This window comes from Borostomias antarcticus (genome assembly GCF_949987555.1).
Source record: "Borostomias antarcticus genome assembly, chromosome: 8".
In the NCBI taxonomy this organism is placed as follows: Eukaryota; Metazoa; Chordata; class Actinopteri; order Stomiiformes; family Stomiidae; genus Borostomias; species Borostomias antarcticus.
The window spans coordinates 23811479-23834598 of NC_140241.1; the positions used below are offsets into that span (position 1 = coordinate 23811479).

Below are 23120 nucleotides of genomic sequence, written 5' to 3' on the forward strand. Positions count from 1 at the left end.
AGTTGTCAGATGTACTCTTCCACCCAACTCTACCAAATATGTACAAAAAATGTTCAAGTTCAAACCTTTCACCCTTGTTAAGAGTTTACTGGAAAGAGGCCCTCCTCCCCTCATATCACCTGGCCCAGATCTGTGTCCACACATTCTGAGGGCCACTGACCAACACACAGGCAGGGAGGAGCAGGCCAAGGACTGGAAACACATTTCTAATGTGAACGTGTTATTGAGAAGCACTGGACAGTGACAGTGTTGAGCACTGCCCCACACACAGACAATCTGAGAAGAGCTGGACTCGTCTCCAGATCCAGGACCAGGGCTGAAAATTAACACCTGCCACCGGCCAAATGCGGGTAAAATTTCCAATTGGCGACTCGATTTTGGAAGGCTATCTGAAAAAATATATATACTTGGCCGGTAGATTTTTTCATCTACAGTCCCCTTGACAGGTGACTCACCGTGAGCCAAAAAGTTAATTTTCACCCCTGTCCAGGACCATTCTCTCTCATCTCATCTCTCATATTTTAATCTGACTTCCAAGATTCTACACTTGTCCAAGTGACAGATTCTGAGATCTGGATGGAATCTGGATGGAATGTTTTTCCCAGGCCGCACAATCAGAGGCCCAAGGCTTAGTTCCAAGGCTCTGGGTTACTCATGGGTTATTCACGGGCAACCTTCTAAAAGAAACACCAACTATTGCTGTACTGGACCTGTCAAGAGACTGCTGCCTGTCTGTCAGATTAGTGGGGTACATTGGGTCAAGGAAGCCAGGTCGTGGGTTGATTGTGTGTGTGTGTGTGTGTGTGTGTGTGTGTGTGTGTGTGTGTGTGTGTGTGTGTGTGTGTGTGTGTGTGTGTGTGTGTGTGTGAGAGTGTGTGTGTGTGTGTGTGGTCACACTCAGCTACCCTTCTCTCATCAGTCTCCTGCATTAACACGTCAAGTCACTCAAGCATACACACACACGCACACAAACACACACATCCTTCCTCTGGCTGTGTCCTATGCTGTGTGACCAGTAACTGTGTGCTGCTTCGAGGAGTCTTGTCTGTTGGTGCTGACGTAGTGAGGAAGTTGAACCCTGGCAGCATTTATGGGGTGCCTTTTCTCTGAGCGTCTCCTGTTATTTTCAGCTCTGTGTGCGTGTGCGTGCGTGTGCGTGTGCGTGTGTGTGTGTGTGTGTGTGATGGAGTCTGTGTGATTCGTGGTCCCACACAGAGGCCCACAGGATCTGACCGATGAAACAGTGGGTGGCAGGCTGGTTCCCCTGGGGTCACCTGGGAGGGGGACAGACCCACAGCCTGGTCCCCCTGTCTGGTAGAGAGAGAGGGAGACACCGTGGCGCAGCAGCCCTCACACAGACAGACAGACCGGGGATTTGGTCCGATTGATGTGGGGGGAGGGGGGGGGCAGGGTCGAGACAGAGGAGGAGAGAGTGGGGAGGAGGCAGAGGAGGAGGGATTAGAGGCTTACGGCTTAGCCGCCACGCCGCAGTCCACCTCTGCTCTGCTGTGACCAGGAACGACTCCGGCACGCACATCCCCAACGCTGCCACGGCTGGCTGAGGGACCGCCGCGCGGGCGGTTAGTGTGTGTGCAGGGCTCGTTTTGGAGCCTGCCTAATGCCTGGTTTATAGTAAACGCAAGCTACGCTGACACGGCTGTGAACGCGGCTCTACGCAAGTGGTTCACTCGCACGGGGGTCGCTGCCTTGGGTCAGCGCCCCTATTGAAATGGCACTAGCGCTCGCGTAAAGTTACACATTTCTGCACGGCACAAGTTGCTACGCAAGGACGCGTCAACGTCACCTTGCGTAGCCTTGCGTAGCTCGCGCTAGCGTAGCTTGCGTTGACTATGAATGGGCCCTAAGTGTGTGTCGGACCAGCTTGTAGACTAGCTGGGCCAGCCGGCCGTCCGGCCACGAGGGACCCGCCGTGTCGCGTGTGCGGCGTGCGTTCAGTGGGCGGCCAGTATCACTGGCGCGTGACGGCGGTGAGTTCCTGTGCAGGAAGTGCGTGTCACAGCTGGAGAAAGTGGCAACCCCCTGTTGGACTATAATAGTTAATACAGTAGTTAAATGGACCCCCTGTTGGACTGTTCCCATCTCAGGCGTAATAGAGACGTCTGTTCCAGCCCAGGTGTTCCAGTAGATATCTCCCTCTCCTACGTCAACCCTGAGCTGGCTGCGTCTTCTCTCCCTCCAGGGCTTGGCTGAGACGCAGCGCGAGCTGGTCAGGCTGCAGAGCTCCAACAGGCAGCTGGCCGAGGACCTCCAGCGGACCAGGAGCTCCAACCAGAACCTCAGCAAGAACCTGGAGGACGCCCAGAACCAGTCCAAGGTACCGTGATTCCGTGTCGTAATGGAGCGTTGATACGTTCCTTGACTTGACTTGACCGCCTTCATCGTGACCTGAATAAGTAGGCTTAATAACATACAAACAGTGGCTTCTTCTGTTTGCTTGAATTCTCTGGTTCCTTGCTCTTCCCCACAGGCGTTGTCTGGTCATATGGAGGAGAAGGAGGCGGAGATCTCCTCTGAGAAGAAGAACTCTCTGAAACGAGACAAGACCATCCAGGGCCTCACCCTGGTGCTCAAAGAGAAGGATAAAGAGGTGGGCTTAAGGGGATGTTTCACCCCAGCGTTAATCACTACAACTGTTCCCGTCTGTGTATGGGACTGTATTGTGGGACATTGCAGTATATTGGCTGTTCTAAGGCCTGTTCATCCTGTATCACCCTCTCACACTGACGCCGTGGGGACTCTGTCTGCTGGTGTCATTCAGATTGATGAGCTGTGTCATGAGATCGAGGACAGGGATGAGGCTCTGTCCAAGGCCAGGGAGGCAGCACACAAGGCCCAGCTCCAGAAATACCAGGCAAGCAAACATCAAACACTGTTCACTGTACCTGTGTGTGATGTGATGTGTGTGCGTGCGTGTGTGTGGCCAAGTAAAACTCTTTATTCTTTAGATCCCCATTAGCTAACTCCATAGAAACAGATAGTCTCCCTGGGGTCCAAACACACAACCACAACACAACACCATTACAAACAGTGAAAATGATTTTAAACAGATGCACATGTGTCATTTGCGCATTATTGATACTAAAACTTAGAATCCTTTCATGCAGAAATGTGATCCTTTACTCATTCCTAGAACAAAATGGTTAGCATTACCACTGGAGCCCATACCTTCTCTCAACTCCTAACCTTGCCCACAAAACAGTCGTTAAAATAGCTTGCCAAAACAGTCTTGCCGTTCAGAGATCAGATAAAAGATTTGTGGGAAGATCCATCATGACATTCAGGACTCTGGAGAAGCCCCCATACAGTAGCTGCCCTCAGTAAACAGGTGGATCTTGCTTCCGCCAGGGGGCAGAGGAGCACCAGAGCCTGCTGATGGAGAAGCAAGCAGAGCTGGCTCTGCTGCAGGGAGACCACCACACCAAGGTAGGGATCCACCCCACCGTCAAAGCCATTGTAAATCAGATTACTTACTTATGGGTCTGTGACAATTTGTAAGGATCCACTTACGTGGCGTTCAGTAAATAACCAAACGAACGGGGCGCTTGGACCGCCCCTAGGTGCTGGAGGCCCAGAAGCTGCAGAGGTCCCTGGGCAGACGGGAGCAGGAGCTGGCCGACCTGCAGCAGGCCAAGGAGCAGCTGGAGGAGGAGCTGGAGGACCTGCAGCAGCAGAAGAAGAAGGGAGACAAGGTGCTCAATGTAAGACTGGCACTCGAGCTCTGGTTTGTGAGGTTGTTTGAAGATGAAACGCGACGGTCCAAGCTGCACAGCAATTCCCTTTACTTGGCAGCACTAGGCGATGAAGAGGTCCACTGGGCCACCATCATGTTGTCATGTCCGTCCCTTAGCCAGAGTGATGTTGAGGTTGTCTTTGTCGTTGTGTGTGGTGTTCCCGGTCCCTAGGACGTCCAGAACCAGCTGAAGAAGCTGAGTGGGGAGGTGGGGGAGAGGGAGGCAGCTCTGGAGCAGCAGTACCAGGACCTCCTGAACCAGACTAGCAGGAAGCTGCAGAGTCACGAGGTCACCATCCAGCGCCTCACAGCCACCCTGGCAGACAAGGAGCAGCAGCTGCAGGTAAGAAGATGAAAAGACGTAGGCTTCCTATCAGAATACAGAGGCAGGGGAATTAAGACAATGACGTAACGTGCGATTCTCCCTCTCTTTCTTCCAACTCTTTCACGTTATCCTGTAATATTTCTCTCTCTCTCTCTTTCTCTCTCTCTCTCTCTCTCTCTCTCTCTCTCTCTCAGGAATACATGAACATGGTCAGAGACTTGGAACACAGCAAGAGCCCGGGAGGAAGTGACATCATGCTGTCGAAGCTGCGTGAAAGACTGAGAGAGAAAGAGAAGGCCCTGGAGGTACGCTTTCTCTCAAAGACATGCGTTCAGAATCTTCTCTCTCCTATCCCTGCATCAGGGATACCGTCAGACCTGACTGATGATATTTAAGCATTCCATCGTATCTTGTGCGTATGACAAGCGTAGGGTGCTTGAATCTCACTACTGTCCACCCTCAGCAAGCGCTGGATGAGAAGTTTGCGGCCGTCGAGGAGAAGGACAACGAGATCCACCAGCTGCAGCTGTCCCTGAGAGAGAAGGAGAGAGACCTGGAGAGACTCAACAACATGTTAGCTCACAACGAGGAGACCATCAATGTAGGAACAGACGCCATGTCTTATGTGGCGCACACTGGAGCAGATGCACGGACTGAATTGAATGGAGACTGTGGAGTATCGGCAGGAAATTGTGTTGTTTTAAGACTGCTCTGACATCTCTCTCTTCTCCTTTTTCCTCTCTCTCCCTCTCTCTCTCCCTCTCTCTCTCTCTCTCTCTCTCTCTCCTTCTCTCCGTCCAGAGTTTTGACTGTCTGATCAAGGAGAAGGACACGGAGCTGCAGCACCTGGTCAACACCCTGAAGAACCTGCAGAGAACCAAGCAGGACGTGGAGGACAACCTGAACAGAGCCCTGAGGGAGAAGGACGCCATCATCACCCAGCTGCAGCTCTCGCTGGAGGGAAAGACCAAGGACATGGATGTAGGACTGAACACACACTTCACATACAGTAGCCACCATCTTGGACACCATTTTTTATCTTTTTCATCCCCCCCCCCCCCCTTGTAGGAGATGACGGGTGCGATGCTGAGCCAGTCCCAGAGCCAGGCACGCGACCTGGCCGAGCAGATGGGTCACAGGTTAAAGGTCACAGAGGCCATGCTGGCCGAGGCTGTGAAGGCCAGAGAAAGGCTGGTGGCCGACAACGAGAGCGCAGTGGAGGGACTGCTGGCTACCATCAGCAGCAAGGACCAGTTCCTCAAGGTTGACACACTCACACACACACACACACACACACACACACACACACACACACACACACACACACCATATATGCCTCTAACTGTATGTACATAATGAATCATTTACATGTAATCCTTCACATTATCAGTCACTCACTCTTTATCGTTTCATATTTAGACAGCTGTGTCTGTCATCCGTCACCTGTCTGTACCTAACAAGAGCATCTGCTGTCCTCCAGGAGTCAGCGGAGCACTACCGCCACGCCCTGTCTGAGCGCGCCCAGGAGATCAAGGAAGTGAGGCGGCAGCTGTTCGACCGACAGCAGCAGCTCGTCACCGCACAGAAACACAGTTCCGCGTCAACACAGGAGGGCTGCCTGGACACCGGCGAGCTCAAGGCCCTCCTGGCGGAGAAAGACTCCGTCATCAACGTAAGCGTCCGGAGGGGCGGGGGGGGGGGGGGGGGTGTAGAGGTAGTTGAGCAGGCTGGAAAGTATGCGTGCGAGAAAAAGACAAAGACTTGACAAGAAGCATTTTCTAGAACCCCTCGGAGTCTTGTATGTATAATAGAACTTGTCAGCTCACTGCTATAGTGCTTATAAACCCATCCCTCAGTTGAGAATTCCCATGATACCGCGCTCTACTGTTCCACAACCATACATCGGGATGATCGAAGGTGCTCTCGAGGTTCACCTAATACTAATTCACCTCATACAAGCTTTCACCTAACACTGATCTCGCATCCCCCCCGCGCAGAAGCTGCTGGAGCGTGGCCAAGAGAGGGACTACTTCCTGCCTGAGCCGCGGAAACAGGAAGCGGCTCCTCCCCAGGTGCTGGAGCTGAGACAGACCATCCAGGTGCTTCAGGAGCGGCTGGGCGAGAGGGAAGGTGAGGGGCGTGTCCACGCACAGGCTCTCAGCCCGCAGACGAGGGAGAGAACCTGATATCGCTCTCTGCGTGGTTCCCTCTTCAAAGGCTTCCGTATTTTCGGCTTCCTCTCTTCTTACACATTGTTCTCCTCTGTTCTTCCTAACTGTTCTCTGTTCTCTGCCATCACCCCAGTCAAATTCCTAGTACTGTATGTGTAAACCGTAGGGGTGTAACGATACACTAATCTCATGATACGATACACGATATTGGGTTGACGATAACGATACGATGCGATACACTAAGGGCAGGTGTGAAGCGTTGCCGTAGCGCTGCTGTTCACACCAATAGTGCATTTCTCCACATTTCTACTCCAATACACTTTGTGAATTTAGAGCTTAACTGTTGTAATATCATGGATAGGCCTAGAAACAAAAGACGTGTTTATTACCAGCGTTGTGTAGCCAGCGTTCACTGATATACAATAAACATATCACGATATTGTTTTCACCTCGACGATACGTATTGTGACGTTTCTGTATCACGATATATTGTGGCACGATATATTGTTACACCCCTAGTAAACCATATACTGTACATTGCTTACAGTATAAACGGATCTTGAATCTTTCTGTTCTCCTCTGCAGCGGAGCTCTCCAGGAGGAACAGCGAGGACAACATGGAGAAGGCTCCTCTCACCAAGAAGACCGCCGTGGTCCTGAAGAAGGAGCTGGCCCAGAAGACGGAGGCCCTCAACAAGGCTCTGAAGAGGGAGAACGAGCTGAAGGTGAACGCGGCCCCCTCTCTGCCACCCTACGACCGCACACTGCAGTGGCAGGACAGCAACGGAACAAGTCTTTGTCTTGTGGTGTTATCCTCTTATTCTGCAGTTGCAGTGAATGTGCCGCCACTGTGAAATATGTTTTAGCAACCACTAAAACGCGTTAGCTGGTCGTTGGGGATGACCGTAGTTGCCCTGTGCCGTTCCAGATCTCCCTGGCGGAGCTGCAGTCGGTGCTGTCCGAGCTGGAGGGGCGCATCGAGGGCCAGGCGGCCAACATCGAGTCCCTGACCGCCACACTGGGGACCAAGGACGAGATCATCGATGTGAGGCGGAGCTCAGGGCCACTTATTGTACCGTACACACCACACACACACACACACACACACACACAGACACAGAGGACATGGGAGACAAACCTTGTTGTGTTTCTGCCCAAAGGAGCTCCACCAGTGTTTGGGCCAGAGAGGGGACAGCCAGAACAGTCATGCCCAGCAGCAGGCTGCCTATGCTGGGCTGGAGCGCTCTCTTCCCAGCCTCCCTCAGAGGGAGAGAACCATCATTGGCGGAGACAGCCAGCAAGAGGTAAACACTAAGATCTCTCTGGTCAACTCTAAATCTCTGATTTCATAACTAGCTTATTATGACTGGCTAACTATAGTAGATAATAATAATAGTAGTAGTAGGTTATTGTCTGGTTAAAAAAACAACAACAAACAGTACGTTGAATATTGCACGTTCGAAAGCTCTCAATGCCTGTTTGCAACGTGGTCGCAGACGATGGACAAACAGTACTGACAACCATGGCCTTGTGACCCCTGCCCCCGACCTCTGCCCCCCCTTCCCTCCCCTCCAGACCCTACCCACCCCGGCCGCCCTGCGGATGGAGCGCGAGGCCCTGAACCAGGCCCTGAAGGCCGAACAGCAGCTGTACTCCAGCCTGGTCCGCGCTGTGAAGGAGCAGGACAGGTGGGCTGGAGGATGAGTGTGTAGCACAGTACCCCCCCCCCCCCCCCTCAATAGCACTAGTACTCCATGCCTGCATGTGTGAGACCGTGTCTCTCTCCCTCTTAAGCACCTATAGTATTTTAGATTGCTATTCTTGCACTTCAACACTAGCTTATGCTCTTAGTCGCTTGTTTTAGAAAGGAAATGCACTTGTGAGTTCTGGCGAGTAGTAGTACATTGGCTTTTCCTACGTTAAATGCAATTATTGTTAGTCGCTTTGGATAAAAGCGTCAGCTAAATGACTGTAATGTGTCTCGTGCGTTACGGTGGCCAGTGTGTGATGCGGCGTGTCCCGTGCGTTTCAGCGCCCAGCGTCTCCACGCCCTGCAGATGGAGCTGGCGGCCGTTCAGCTGCTCAGGCAGCAGCTGGAGGAGGGCGTCAGGACCAACGAGGAGCTGAGGGACGACCTGGAGAGAGAGATACGCAGGGCCCAGCTTCGAGAAGGTGCAGTACACACACACACACACACACACACACACACACGCCTTTCTAGTCATGCCCTTATGTCTTTCTGCAACTTCTAATGGCACTAACGCTGCCTGCTGACAAGCCTGTAGTCCATCTGTCTGGCCTGTCTGCATGAACACCTGCTCATGCTCCGGTTTGTACCAAACAAGGCCATTGTCTTTCCTGTTGACTGTGTGGACGTCCCTCCACCCCCTAACAAGCTCATCCTCTCACCTGTAAAGTCTTCTATTGTGGCCATTATAAAAGGTCCTTTATGAATAAAGCATGATGTATATGTCGCCTGCCCATCTCCGTCTCTCTCACTCAACACTCAGGTGTCACCTTTGTGTTGATGGTCCGATAAAAAGCTCTTCTGAGTGTGGGATTGCATGACTTCCCTGAGCTTATCATCCATGTTAATCCCACTCGCTAAACCATCCGCTGCGTGAATCGGAGACCGCACATGGACGTTCACATAACAACTAAAGGGGAGAGAGTTTGAGATGACGTTCATGAGTAGAGCTTTCACTCTCCATAGAATCATCCTTCCTCATCCTCATATCATTTCAGTTTTGAATTTAGTCGTAGCGTTCGCTCGTGGTGGAGGTGATAAGAAGCCTATCTATTCATACAAGGACATAATGAGATTACACCATCCATACATCACATGGATCCTAATGCATCTGGATGTAATGACAGTACAAAACGGTAGGATTGCCCACAGATGCAGTGAGCCAAGTGTCAAGAGAGAGAGAGAGAGAGAGAGAGAGAGGAAGGAAGGCTTATCGAGTGAGTCAGCTGGATGATTATTAATCCTACTGCACTGTGTGTGTGTGGATGTGCGTGCGTGCGTTCCCATCTGTGGGCCAGCTCATACCACCCCCGGTCTACTGGCAGCCAGATGTATATATAGGTCGGGACCAGGTCTCATATTCACCCTCTCTCTCTCAGGAGGAGGGATCTGGCTAATTATAAAGAGAGGGGGAGAGACCTCTCATTTGTCTCTCGATAAAACCCTAAACTTCCTCTCTGAGGGTTTTAATAATCTGGTTTTGGTAACATGTTTACGCCTCCCAGTCACTGGGCCCCACACTCAGTCCTGATGTGAGGTAATATCCAGCCCTGAGTCAACAACGCCCACTATCCACATCCAGCAGGTTAACCTGGGCTCTGTAGTCACCTGCACCCACCCCTTATACTGTATAGATGATGTGTGTAGGATGTTAGGCCCTCTTATGTAATCCAGTTTATATAATAACAGCATTGGCATTTAAACAAATTGTTCCAAATAAAGCAACTGCATAAGCAACCTCTTTAAAACCCAGCCCTGTGTCTTTAGAACCTGTCCCAAACTCAGCATCACTTCTTTAGAACCATTAGAACCTGGGTACTCTCCAGTGTTACTAACCTCAGTCTTGTCTTCAGAACAGAGATTCACAGAGCTGGGAAGGTCTGCCTTTTCATCTTTGGCTCCTAGCCCTTGGAATTGCCTCCAAGTACACTCTTGAGATTGGAATAACTTCCTTGATATGGACAATAGGACTCTAATTATGGACTACTGTGTTTCTGTTTGTCATTGTTTTTAGTTTGAACTTGAATTTGTTATATGTAATGTCCTTATATGTCTGTGTAAGTGGCTGTGTATTTATGGACTGCATTTGTTTATTAGAAAACAAATAATTGAAAATGAGGTTCACACCTCAATGTGTAACCCTTGAGTATAAATAAAGCTTTGAATGAATGAAAAAAGAACCTCAGGACCATCCTCTCTAACCCCTGACCTGCGTCTCCCTGACCCCCCAGGCGTGGAGCATGTTGACCCCAGGGAGGTGGAGAGTCTGAGACACCAGCTGGAGGACGCCCAGCGCTGGAACTCCTCCCTGCAGGCCCGCCTGGGCGCCATCCAGAACCGCGGGGGAGGCGTGGGCGCCACCAACGACTCCGGTGAGACCAGGATAATGACGCACCAACATCCCAACTCAATCGGTTCCATCACGCATCATCTGTGTTGACGACTGTAGGGTCTTTTAGCCTTAGTTTCTTTCAGCATTAATAGACACATTTTAGCCTAATTACTGTCATACGGTGAATTTGATATCTGATGTCTTTGAATGGACGTTCATGGAGGCAGTTTGTCTGAGAGTGTCTCTCGTGTTGCAGCGGACTCTCTGAGCTTCATGGCTGACCAGACGTCCTACATGAGCATCTGTGTTGGGGAGAGGCTGGGTCTCCTCTCTGAACAGGAGCTCCAACACAAGGTACAGGAGGAGCCTGTTCTCTGAAACTAGTACAGGGAATTGATCAGATTTTATTGATACCAATCCCATTAGCGATTCTGCTTCTTCCGATTCCCGCTTCCATGCTTCAGTGTGGAAAAATAGTCGGCCTACCCAGGTGTTCAACTGTTTTATTGGCCCTCGTTTATCAAAGGAGCACAGATTCGAGCGCATGAAATGATAGTACGACAGCGTCCACGTGTGATCTGTCAAACATTCGTATGCCGCCAATCCCACTGTATGAATGATGGGAGATATTTTGAAGTGATGGGTCTATATGGCTGCGCTTTGATGCCAGTCAGTCTCGTGACAATTCTCTAACTTGCGTACGCGAGCCGAGACTACTGTAGTAGTGACCGTACGCCCAGGTCTCTGTGGTTCGATCGCTTAGTAAACGAGGGCCATTATCTGAGCAGTCTTATCTGAGTCTGAGCAGTGTAGAAGCAGAGTAGAAAAAAAGGCATGCCTAATAACGTTTGAACATTCACATACGTTACAATGCTCCTGATCTTTTTCAGCGGCGTAGACACATGACATCATTGTTAATGTTATGGAATAAGCAACAGTCAGAACAACGTGCCAGCATTGATACAAGGAATCGATAAGCTCAGATGCATACAATGCTGATTCTCAGAGTTAACGATTCCGATTTTGTAACGATTCCAGCTCTCGATTCCCGTCTCTAGGACAGGACAGGCACGCTCATAGAAAAACAGCTGAGGGGGCAAATCCACTGGGTGAGTGAGCTGTGTTCTGTCTTGTGTTACAGGTGCTGGAGCTGCAGGAGTTGGTCAGCAGACTGCAGGCTGTGAATGCAGACCAGCAGAGGAGGCTGACAGTGGAGAGGTCAGACCCTGACCTTGACTTTGACCTTGACCTTGACCCTGCTTCGAGGGACGACCACAGCCGGTCCGGCTCCAGCCCTGGGACCAAGGTAGACGCCCCTGACCCCCTGAGTTGACCGGCTACCCTAAAGTCGCTGAGCTAGAATCAGCCTGCAAGTCAGTTCAGAGACCTGAACAAATACTCTTAAATCCCTCCTTCGTTCCTTGGGGGGAAATCACAGATCTGACAGGATTAGTAATGTAGTTGGGAACAGGAGCTCATGCTTTCACCCTTCCAGGCACATTAAATAAGAGCCTGTCTAAAGCAGGGGAGGAAGGAATGAAGGAGGCATTTTAAAGTATTGAAACACTGCCCAGACTTGAACCCATTACTCCAATGTGAACCCTGTATACACACCATCCTACTCCTCCTCTAACCTGTGAACCTGAATCTCCACCTCTGTCTCGGTTAGTTCATGTGTCCTGCTACTTATAGTCCTTCTCTCCTCTGTAGCACTATAACTGTTAACTCTGTAACTAATGCCTTGTTTGTCTGCAGTAGAAAGCATCTGTCCTATCTCTCTCCACCTTCCCTCTAACCAGTCCCTGTTCTGTTATCTCCGTGTCCATGGACCTGTCCTCCTCCTCCTCCTCGTCCTCCTCGTCCTCCTCGTCCTCCTCTCTCCTCCCATGTCCCATCAAACACCTCACCCCATCCTGCTGTTGCTGTGCAGTGTGTTTTACGGGTTCTGTTCCTTCATTGCATTTTCTTTTACCGAGCCATGTGTGTCACACTCGCCTCCATCCCATCACTGTAGCGTCTAGAGAGGAAGAGGCAGCCACAGCAGGGGGAGTGCCTGGACACAGCGCCCCCCTCTGGACAGGATGAGCTAAGACAGCCCGGCAGCAGCCTGGGACAGGTAGGCATGGATACCGTCCGCGGGATGAATGACAGGAACTTGCCCAGATGTGGAGTTTATTAAACACAGATTAATCTTCAAATGAAGACTTTAAAAATAGAATCTAAAAATGTTGCACAGTCTAAAATTGCAAGTGTGTGTTGCGTGCCATGTCGCCTCTCACTACTGTATGTGTGGAAATTGTCACTGTGTGGCCGAATAAAGACCCCCCCCCCACTCGTAATTTTAATTTACATATATTATTTAGCCTTGTGCCTTTATTGTTATTCAAATTCACTCTGTGTTTTGATCAGTTGGTTGTTATCAATCAATCAGTTGGCAGTTGCATGGGATCTCTGGGTGGCAGGCTCAATATTATCCTTGATTCTTGATCCTTGATTTCATCAAGTAGCCTAGAGTAAGAATTGATTAAGCTGGCAACCTATATCTCCAGATGATTTCAGTCTGGTTTAAATCAAAAAGTGATATTCTAATTCTATATCTACATTCTATAAATGTGCTTCAATTACCGCCAACTCTCCAAAGACAAATCATTTCACTATAACTGTGTGTGGCAATTAGCACCGATCCTTGTGAACTGGACTGTTCGCTTGCATAGAAAGGGGCAGTGTATTCATATTGCCTCATTTAAATAGCACAGGCGCACAGAGATCCGGTTATGATGGCGACGCAGTTAGCACGGCATTTCACCCTTTGCGAGTGCTTTGTGAATACAGTAGCAAGGTTTATTTGGGGTTTATTTGCACAGGTGTAGCGTCAGAAAAAGCTGTGCAATCCCTTTGTGAATCCGCCCCATAGCGTCTTGCTTCCTCCCATTCATACTGTTCCTCTCACTCTGGTTACCCTCTCTCACTCTGGGGGGCTCCTCTCCCAGGTGGTGGATGGTCTTCAGAGTCCCCCGGGAGACAGAGAGGAGGAGGAAGACGGAGAGCTGCTGAGGTCTCTCCTGGTGGACTGCGGGGCCTTGACCGCTAACCAGCTCAGGTGAGACCGGGGGGACGTCTCTCTACAGATCTCAGCTTGCCTCTTCATCATCTTTATTTTTTTGGGGGGATAGTGATGGAGATGATGATGATGATGATGATGTGCTTCAGGGAGGAGCTCCAGAGGCTAAGGTCAGAGACCGCCGAGCTGCGCGGCCTCCTGAAGGAGGAGAAGTCATCCAAGTCCAAGGAGAAGGAGAGCGCCGACAGCTCCGGGGACAGCAGCGGCGGCGGCGGGCCGGCCGACCTCTGCCAGACGGTAGAGAGGCTGAGGTCGGAGGCCAAAGGTCACCGGAAGGCCATCCGCTTCCTGAAGGAGCAGCTGGAGAGGAACGCCGTGGCGGCGGCCGGAGCGGACCGTTCTGACCCGGAGCCAGTCGCCGGCGCGGCCCCGGAGACGGGCAGACTGCGTTCTAAGATGGAGGGAGCATGGAGGAGAGGAAAAGAGGAAGAGGTGAGAGGAAAGGCACAGGAAGATGACCTCACCACCCAGGGAAGTGACCCCCACGCCAAGGGACACTCGTCAAGCAAGAGCCAGCAACAACTGACTTCCAGACATGTGGTCAGTGCTGTTATATCCCCCCTGTTTCAATATAAGCCTGTTGCATGTGTCAACTAGCCTGGTACGACCATCCCGTTCTCGCGAGCTTACATTCTGTTTCACTAACGCAGAACGGTCTGGCCTTCGCCTCCTCCAGAGCGATTATGCCAAAATCCAGACCATACTGGGCCAATCAGGGACTGCGTTTTAACTGCTGTCCCACCCCACAGTGGAAAGCAGCCCCTGATTGGTTCGTGTCCCTGCCGCTCGCTAAACAAACATGGCTGCTCCCGAAGCAACGAGTGGTAACTTTAACGTTAGAAGAATAAACGCAGCTATAAGTGCAGTTATTGCAGAAATAGACTAGAATCACAACACTTAAACAAGAACAAGAGTATGCACTAGCGGAGTTTCTCGGTGGAAAAGACGCTTTTGCCGTTCTTCCGACTGGATTTGGCAAAAGTTTGCTGGACGCTCATTGGCTGAAGGTGTTTGTCTGTCAAGGCAAGTACCCCCGCCCACGAAATCGCTCTATATGGGGCGAAGGCCAGACCGATATTGCCGAGCGAAGCAGTGAGCTCGCTAGATCGGGATGGTCATACCAGGCTATGTGACAACGTGACCGCTCACAATGCCCTTCATAACCTACTGCTCTCGGCGGCGTTGCAGACCGGCGCCAAGTCTCGCCTCCCGGTCCCCGTGAGGCTGAAGAGTGAGTCCAGCAGCTGCTGTGGCAGCAGGGAGTCCGTCCAGCAGGACGCCTCCGACCACCCCAGTGAACAACCGGGTCTGGACCCGGACCAGGACCACACGGGGGCGTTCGGGTCAGACCAGCACACGTCGCCGGACTCCGACTCCCTGAGATCCGCCACCGGGGACAGCGGCAGCCTGCGGTCGGGGGCCAGACGGGGCCCAGAGGCCAGGAAGGGCCCCGGCTCAGAGGGCCGACGGGCCCCGGATACAGAGCGGTCGGACAGGGAGCTGCTGGCCCAGCTGGCCCACCAGGAGTGCCTGGAGAAGGAAGAGCTGGCCGCCCGTCTGGAGGAGCTCCGGGCCGAGCTGCGGGAGAAAGACAGGCTGCACCGTCAGCTCCAGGAGGCTCTACAGGCCGCCGAGTCCACCATCGCCTACCTGACCGCCTGCAGCCTGCACGGCCAGGGAGAGGGAGGGCCCAGCCCGGGTTCGGGGTCCGGCCCGGATCCGGAGCTGCAGAGGCGGGTCGACTCCCTGCAGGAGGCGCTGTGGGAGCAGAGCCGGCTCAACGCCGAGCTGGAGGAGCGGCTGAGAGCCGCCGCCGGCGCAGAGCAGGGGCGTGATACCAACGCCGCCCCCTCTGGCGTGGAGGGGAACTACACCAGGCAGGCAGAGAGAGAGGCCGACAGGACGGATGAGTCCGAGAGACAGCGTGGGGGAAACAAGATGGCGGTGTCCGAGAGGAGCTGTTCGAGCGCGGAGGAGAGGAGCGGCCGTCTGTCTGAGTGTCTGAGAGCTACGGAGGCCGCCCTAGCCTCCCTCACAGCACACTGCTCCACCGCTGACCGGCCGGCCCAGACCGGCTCGGACCTGCAGCAGCACCTGGACCGGCTGCAGAGAGCCCTGCAAGAGAGGGGAGAGCCGGGCCCGACGGAACCGGGCAGAACCCCCACCCGCCAGACCCAGACCCCCCCCGCCCTGGCCGAGACCGGGGGACCCACGTCCCACGATGCCCACCGCAACCTCTGCCTCCTCCAGAGGCTCTTCGACGACCACAACCGCAGGTTCTCCGAGCTCCAGGCTGCCTTGGGGGAGCGCGACGCCCGGCTGAGAGAGGCTGGTCCCGGGGCACCGGCGTCAGGAAACGCCCAGGCCCAGCTGGAGGCCCTGCAGAGGGCCCTGAAGGAGAAGAAGAAGACCTGTAGGAGCCTGGAGGAGAAGCTGGCTACAGCTCAGTCCATCATCGCCCTGCAGAACTCAACCAAGAACCCCAGCCACGCAGCTGCACAGAAAGGTAAGGTGTTGGCCCCCCGTGACTGAGATCAATCTGTGCTGATTTACTGACTATGAATTGGCCTTGAGAGAGTGCCACTAGTCTAAAAGCTATTTTCTTTTATTTTCATGAGTTGATTCAATTTTAGTTAGATAGATCCTTTAATGATCCCCCTAGGGGGGGAATTTGGTGTTTCAGCAGGTTGGTAACGCAGATACAGAGTAGTATAGAATACATACATGCACACATGCACACATACATACATACATGCACACATCCATACATCCAGGCTGTATAGATATTTTCATATGAAACACCCTGCAATTTGCATGTTTGTTGCTGGACATGCATGCGTGCGGGTACGTGAGGCATGACAGAGTCCGGCTCGATTTGTCTGTCATGCTCTCGACAGCACGATGACGGTGACCGCCAGTGAATGGCTCTGTATGTAGCATTCAAGCGCCCGCGTGACGACAGCGCTAACGAGGTCAGACACACGAGCCGGAACGAAACGGACCTCATATCCCCAGCGTTCTCCTCCTTGACCAAAAGAGAGGGAGAGGGACGAGGGTGAGGGAGGAGGGGGGAGAAAAGGGTCCCACGCTGTGGAGCTCCCCTTCCTAACCCTGGCCTGTGTCCTCTAGCGCCCCCCGTGGAGCAGGATGAGAAGGGCGTGCAGGTGGACGTGCAGGACCCTGGTTACGAGACGTGCGGGAGGAGTGAGAACGAGGTGGATAGGGAGGAGAGCAGTAGCGCAGGTAGACGACCCCCGTCTAGACGACCCCCCGTCTAGACGTCTGTCCAGACGGGACGGGTGCATGATGTCTGCTGGGTGGACACTAACGATGAACGCACACCGACGACTGCATGAGGAATGAACACTGGGATGTGACACTGTCGGATAACTCACGTGTGTGTGTGTGCGTGTGCGTGTGTGTGCACTGTTGTTGGGGTCCCGGTTATAACCACATACCCTCGCTTCCGTCTGGTCCGGTCCGGTCCTAACCATGGCTGTGGTGCACCGTCACACTGTGACTTGACTAGATCATGGTTGTCTCTCTCTCTTTCTCTCTCTCTCTCTCTCTCTCTCTGCCTGCCTGTGTCCCCTGCATGGTCTCTCTCTCTGGTGTGTTGGAATGGCTTGAAGTGAATCACTCAACACTGCATAATACTGTAACTCTCTTCTGGATTCTTCCCTCTGCACCGTGGTCTACTGGACCCCAGATAAATACCCTCCCCACCTCGAACCTTCAGAACCGGGTTTAATTATGTTCTCTCTGTCTCTCTCTGTCTATTGTGTGTGTGTGTGGGCGTCCGTCCACGTCTGTCTGTCTGTCTGTCTGTCTTTGTGGGCGTGTGTGTGTGTGCGTGTGCGTGTGTGTGCGTGTGCGTGTGTGTGTGTGCGTGTGTGTGCGTGCGTGCGTGTGCGTGCGTGTGTGTGGGCGTCCGTCCACGTGTGTGTGTGTGCGTCATGCTGGCTTCACAGAGGTGGGAGTCGGTGGGCAGCCTCGTCCCGGCGGCTCCAGCAGCCTGGCCCCGGACCAGACCACCTTCTCCTCCACAGACAACCTGGACTCCTCTCCCTCCAGCGCCTCCTACCCCAGCTCCCCCACCCTCAGCTCCCCCAAGGTACGGGCCAGGTGACCCGGTCTGGCCGCACACACCACTCTGACCGCTGCTGCTTCTCTGTCCGAACCACATCACCATGCTGGGTTTGGTGGGAATTAACATCTCTCCACGTCTACCTCTCTAATTCGGTATCTCTCTCTTTCTCTCTCTCTCTCTATGTCTCCCTCCCTCTCTCTCTCTCCCTCTCTCTCTCTCCCCTTCTCTCTCTCCCTCTCTCTCCCCCCCTCTCTCTCCCCATCTCTATCTCTCTCCCTCTCCCCCCCCCCTCTCTCTCTCTTTTTCTCTCTCTCTATGTCTCCCTCCCTCTCTCTCTCCCCCCTTCTCTCTCTCTCTCCCCAACTCTCTCCCTCTCTCTCTCTCTCCCCATCTCTCTCTCTCCCCATCTCTCTCTCTTCCTCGGCCGCCCCCAGATGAGTCTGAAGAGCCTGCAGGTGTACGAGTCGTACGGGGCGTCCGAGGACGGCGCTCAGCTCCGAGCCGAGATCAGAGAGCTGAAGGAGCAGCTGGAGGGGCAGCTCCGGGTCATCCTCCACATGCAGGGTCTCCTGCGCAGGAACTCCCTGTCCTCCGAACACCTGGCCCCCCCCGCCGCCGCCGCCAGAGGTCCGGGGACGGGGGGCCACCGTGCCCACGAGGGGACCCCCCCCGCGGGTCTGGAGCGAGGGAAGGACGATGAGGAGGAGGAGGAGGAGGGGAGGGACCGTCTAAGTGCGGAGCTGCAGAGGGAGAGGTCTCTCAACGGGAACTTGAGCGAGCAGCTACGGCGAGCTCAGGGGCGCAGCCGTTCAGCCTCCCCCGCCAGGTCCGAAACGTTCGCCCGCCCGCTCCCATCATCCGCCCGACCCCCAAAACCCACTCCGCAGTAAATCTCTCTCTTTGAAATTCCCCTCTCTCACTTTATGGCTCCTAATCTCCTCTCTTCCTCTCTCTCTTCTCCTGGCTCTCTCTCTCCGCCTCCCCCCCGTTCTGTGTTTCACTTTCCCTGGCGCTCTTCAATTCCGCTCCCTCCCTCGCTCCCTCCCTCCCTCCATCCCTCACTCCCTCCCTCCATCCCTCGCTCCCTCCATCCCTCGCTCCCTCCCTCCATCCCTCGCTCCATCCCTCCCTCCATCCCTCACTCCCTTCCTCCATCCCTCGCACCATCCATCCCTCGCTCCCTCCCTCCCTCCATCCCTCCCTCGCTCCCTCCATCCCTCGCTCCCTCCCTCCCTCCATCCCTCCCTCCCTCCATCCCTCCCTCGCTCCCTCCCTCCCTCCATCCCTCCCTCGCTCGCTCCCTCCCTCCATCCCTCCCTCCCTCGCTCCCTCCATCCCTCGCTCCCTCCCTCCCTCCCTCTATTCCTCCCTCCAGGATGGACTCCCTGGTGCAGTCTCAGGCCCGGGAGCTGTCCCAGCTCCGGCTGCAGATCAAAGAGAGCCGCGGCCTGGGCGCCCTGCAGCGCCGCCAGCTGGAGGACCTGAGCCGGGCCTTCGAGGAGCTGCTCCACGCCAGCGACCTGGACTACTACATGGGCGAGGTGTTCAGGGAGCAGCTGGACAAGAGCCTCAACGTCCTGGGGAGGCTGGAGGGACGCCTGGAAGGTAGGCGCGGCCGTGGAGAGAGGTGATGGTATGCTCTGTAGCCTACATGGCTGTGTCCACTTCTCTCTGAGTGTGACGTAGTGCTAACCGTTATGCACGCATAGTTATAATTGTCATGAGTGATATACTTTGTTTTCACTGTGCGTTCACCCGTGAAAATCAAACCTCGAGCAGCTTGACATCCCTTTATAGCGCACGGCTCACTCACTCGCATAGATCTCTTGTGTGTTTTGCCAAAGCACACACACACACACACACACACACACCACAAGCCAATACATACAGCGACGGCCAACACACACAGCCTAGCATTAGGCCTTTCAACACCGCGAGAGCTGGTGTTTCTCTTGGCCGGCGCGGCGCCACAGGCCATCCGGCAGGTCTAGGGAGAGAGGTATTCACCGGCTGCCGTTAGCCAGTCCAAACAACAGCTCCATCAGGGTTGACCGCGGGGTAGACACAGCTTACCTGGGGAGGCTCTGAGAGATGGGGGGGGGGGGGGGGGAGCGATAGACAGGTGGAGGAGTGAGACTAGAGGAGGGGAGAGAGAGCATTGAGCGTGGGATTGGGGAGTGATAGATAGATGGACGGACGGACGGACAGACAGACAGACTGTGGTAGAGGAAGCAGGGAGCCGGGGACCGGTCCTCCAGAGAGGCTGACCCTTCACCGTCTGTCTCTCTCTCCCTGTCCTCTAGGGGGCAGTCACCAGGAGGACGAGGACGGAGCAGCGCTGGAGCTGGCTCAAAGGTACCACTTTTTTTATCTCCTACACACACACACACACACACACACACACACTCTCTCTTTCTCTCTCTCTCTCTCTCTCTCTCTCACAAACGAACACAATCACAAAGTCTGCCTCTCACCCACACAGGTACACACACACACATACACCACAAGGTCATTTCATTTATGTGTGCATGCGTGTGTGTGTGTGTGATGGATGTTTTGAAGCCAGCCAGCCTTTGTGGCAAAATAGGTGTTGTCAAATGTATTATCAAATCATTTACCATGTATATATTCTTGTTTTTTATTATAGAAATTGGTGTTTTAAAAATCACTGCGCCACCTACTGTTATTTTGTGTTATTTTCCACATTTTGAAATTGTCACTTCTGGACGTCATCAAGCGGCCTCATTTGCATCCAGCCCATCACATGTCACTGTGAAAACTGCACAACGTCTGCACTATCCCGCCTCTTTTTTAAATCGCCCGCATTATTTACAGCTACACCGGCCTCCCTGGGCCCTCTGCTGTCTAGTGTGTGGTTCAGGCGTGTCGATGCTACATCATTACCTAGGCTAGAGGTTTGTTCTGACCCATCTCGCCTGTCCCCGGTGTGGCCAGCCCCGCTCCGCTCCACCGCGAGCGTCAGTACCCACTCTCTCCTCCGGAGGGCGCCAGAGAGCCGCCGGACGGCCTGGCCATGCTGGAGGAGGAGATGGAGTACCTGCGACTGCAGCTAGAGGGCGAGAGAGAGCTGCAGCAGCAGCAGCTCCACTACCTGGTCCGGCAGAACCAGAGCCTGGCGGAGTGCACCGAAGAGCAGCTGGATCTGTGAGTCGGCCGGGCCGCGTCCGGGCCGGACCCAGGATGGAAGCATGCGTTTGCTGTGTAAACTCCCATTCCTCCTCCTCCTCATCTTCATCAAGCTGATCAAGTTCAACGTTCCTCAGAAATGGAATGAAATGAAATTGAAATCTTTTTTCTTTCTTTAAAAAAACAAACTTTTATAGACTTCTGTGTGCTTTTTCTACTTCTTCCTTTGTGTGCTGTAGGTTTTGAGAGGTTTTCTCTAAGCTGCTCCAGCTCTTCAGCTGTGAGCTGATCTTGGACTATTCTGTGTGACTCTTCTATTTCAGACTGCATGCGTCAGACTGTGTGGAAGCTGCATAGTCATACCTATCTGTAAGCTGAGTGACTCCTCCCTCCCTCTCTCCCTCTCTCTCTCTCTCTCTGGTTCTCCCTCTCCCTCCTCCAGGCTGTCTAAGGAGCTTCAGGAGAAGAGTCGTCTGGTCCAGAGCCTGCAGTCTCAGCTCCGCGGCCAAACTCCCAGCAGCCACCACTCCTCCAGCTCTGACCTGTTCGACCGGGCGTCACAGGAAGCCACCGCCTCCCACAACAGCAGCACTTTCTGCTCAACACAAAACGGGGACCTGGGCCTTCAAGGTGAGGAGCCAGACCCGAGCCAGACCTGAGCCAGACCCGAGCCAGGCTACTCAGAGCCGTCTATAAGAACAAGTACCGAGCTCTCTGGTCTCTGACAGGGCTACCTGTCACATGTCTGAGACGCACATCGCTTCGACATTGTGTTTCTGTCTCGCCCCCCGGAGGTTTTAGCCAATCAAATCGCATTGAGCAGATGCAGCCTGGAGAATGTTAAAAGTTGAACCTATCGAATCGCGTCGGGCAGGTGCAGCCTCTAATTGAGCAGGTGCGATGCGTAACTACCTTAATAAGACACTGATCTGGCACTTGCAGTCCTGCTGTACGCTGTCACGATAAAGGACTGCTTCAGAAACCACAAAGCAATCCCATTCTCCTGCTTTTAACGTGATGTCTTTTATTCTGCACATCTGCACTGTCTGTCCTGTGTTAGACTGCACTCTCCACCATCATTGTCAAGACACCAAATAATAAAATAGATTAATTTGGGGGTGTAATTTTGATTAGGTTAAGGCTAGTTTTACTTATTCTATTTAAATGATTTCTATAAATATTTTAAATGTTTCTTGGATTTTGCCTAGACGAGACGTACTGTTCCTGGCGATGGCCCTCGTGCTTTGTTGTTCTAAGGTTCAGAGCGAGGTCAGAATACGTTCCTAAAATAGCTGTCAGGGATCAGTGAGGGAGAAAAGCCAAGGTCGCTGCTAATTCCAGCGTTTACTGTCCAGCAGTCTCTATCCCTCCGGCACGTGCGCCTGTATGTGTGAACGGGGGGTTATTTTTAGTCTACCGCAGAATCAGACCAGATCTGTCCTCTCTGGTCTCAACATTAAATATGGATCTTTTTTTCCCCTGCCCGAGTGTCTGGGTCTCCGTGGCCGGCCTGCTCTGCTCTGCTGGGAACGGCCGTAGTAATGGCACTTCTTTTCCACTCAGGTCCATTGTTGTCCAGTCAGCCGTACGGCAGGATAAAGAGGGGTGAGGAGAGGTGTCCTCTTACCTGCTGACCTCCTCTCCATCCCTCCATCCTCCCCTGCGCTACCTGGGGCTGCATTATTCAGAGGCACCTATCCGGTTTAATCTTCAAATTGTGTTTCCCCTGAGAGGGGACAATGAGGGCTATTAGAGAGATGGATGATGAGTGTGACTGACATGTATGAGAGAGAGAGAGGAGAAGAGGGAGAGAGAGAGAGAAGAAGAGAGAGGAGGAGGAGAGAGAGAGAGAAGGCTCCCAACCAAAACATTCATTCCTGTAGTGCGCAGCGCGGATCGCTAGCTGACATGGAGCTGGAGTTGAGTCTGTCACAGGTCACCCGCGAGCACAGAGAAGCTAAGCTCAAGCAGCTGCTAGGCTAATACGCTGTCGACGAGAGTTTAATTAGGATAATATGCTGTTGAGGAGTGTTTAATAGAGTTTAATTAGGGTAATACGCTGTCGACGAGAGTTTAATTAGGATAATATGCTGTTGAGGAGTGTTTAATAGAGTTTAATTAGGCTAATACGCTGTCGAGGAGAGCTTAATAGAGTTTAATTAGGCTGGAGAGTGTCCGCAGGGGCTAAGATACGCTAGCCGAGAGCGTAATGCTCACCAGACAAGGCTAACGGAAGATAGACTTAGCTACCGCTAGTCCAGAAGAGCTCGGCTGGAGACCAGGGACAGAGATCGGACAGAGAGGGACAGGAAGGAGACCCTGTCAGGCGCTGGACTAAAAGCCTGTAAAAACAACAAGGGTACTTTTGACACGGACATTTGGAATGATCCGAGTCGTCTGCCGTTTCAGATAACGTGTGCTAATCTGCGTTGTCCT

The 23120-nt window shown here is 53.2% G+C and overlaps 1 protein-coding gene across 1 annotated transcript in view; it reads left to right on the top strand.

Moving 5' to 3' along the window:
• The window catches only part of cdk5rap2 (CDK5 regulatory subunit associated protein 2), a 39501-nt gene that overhangs the window by 10629 nt on the left and 5752 nt on the right, over positions 1-23120 (top strand). Inside the window, exons 10-39 of the mRNA XM_084442547.1 lie at positions 2201-2335; positions 2489-2608; positions 2780-2872; positions 3367-3444; positions 3579-3719; positions 3924-4094; positions 4271-4381; positions 4540-4677; positions 4878-5057; positions 5145-5339; positions 5557-5748; positions 6074-6206; positions 6833-6972; positions 7176-7292; positions 7408-7551; positions 7823-7935; positions 8280-8419; positions 10226-10366; positions 10583-10680; positions 11468-11632; positions 12341-12442; positions 13317-13426; positions 13537-13987; positions 14636-15953; positions 16577-16690; positions 17419-17561; positions 17972-18363; positions 18913-19142; positions 19841-19892; positions 21127-21314. Of these exons, the coding sequence (XP_084298673.1) occupies positions 2201-2335; positions 2489-2608; positions 2780-2872; positions 3367-3444; positions 3579-3719; positions 3924-4094; positions 4271-4381; positions 4540-4677; positions 4878-5057; positions 5145-5339; positions 5557-5748; positions 6074-6206; positions 6833-6972; positions 7176-7292; positions 7408-7551; positions 7823-7935; positions 8280-8419; positions 10226-10366; positions 10583-10680; positions 11468-11632; positions 12341-12442; positions 13317-13426; positions 13537-13987; positions 14636-15953; positions 16577-16690; positions 17419-17561; positions 17972-18363; positions 18913-19142; positions 19841-19892; positions 21127-21314 (5845 nt within the window). The remainder of the gene's footprint in view (positions 1-2200; positions 2336-2488; positions 2609-2779; positions 2873-3366; positions 3445-3578; positions 3720-3923; positions 4095-4270; positions 4382-4539; positions 4678-4877; positions 5058-5144; positions 5340-5556; positions 5749-6073; positions 6207-6832; positions 6973-7175; positions 7293-7407; positions 7552-7822; positions 7936-8279; positions 8420-10225; positions 10367-10582; positions 10681-11467; positions 11633-12340; positions 12443-13316; positions 13427-13536; positions 13988-14635; positions 15954-16576; positions 16691-17418; positions 17562-17971; positions 18364-18912; positions 19143-19840; positions 19893-21126; positions 21315-23120) is intronic.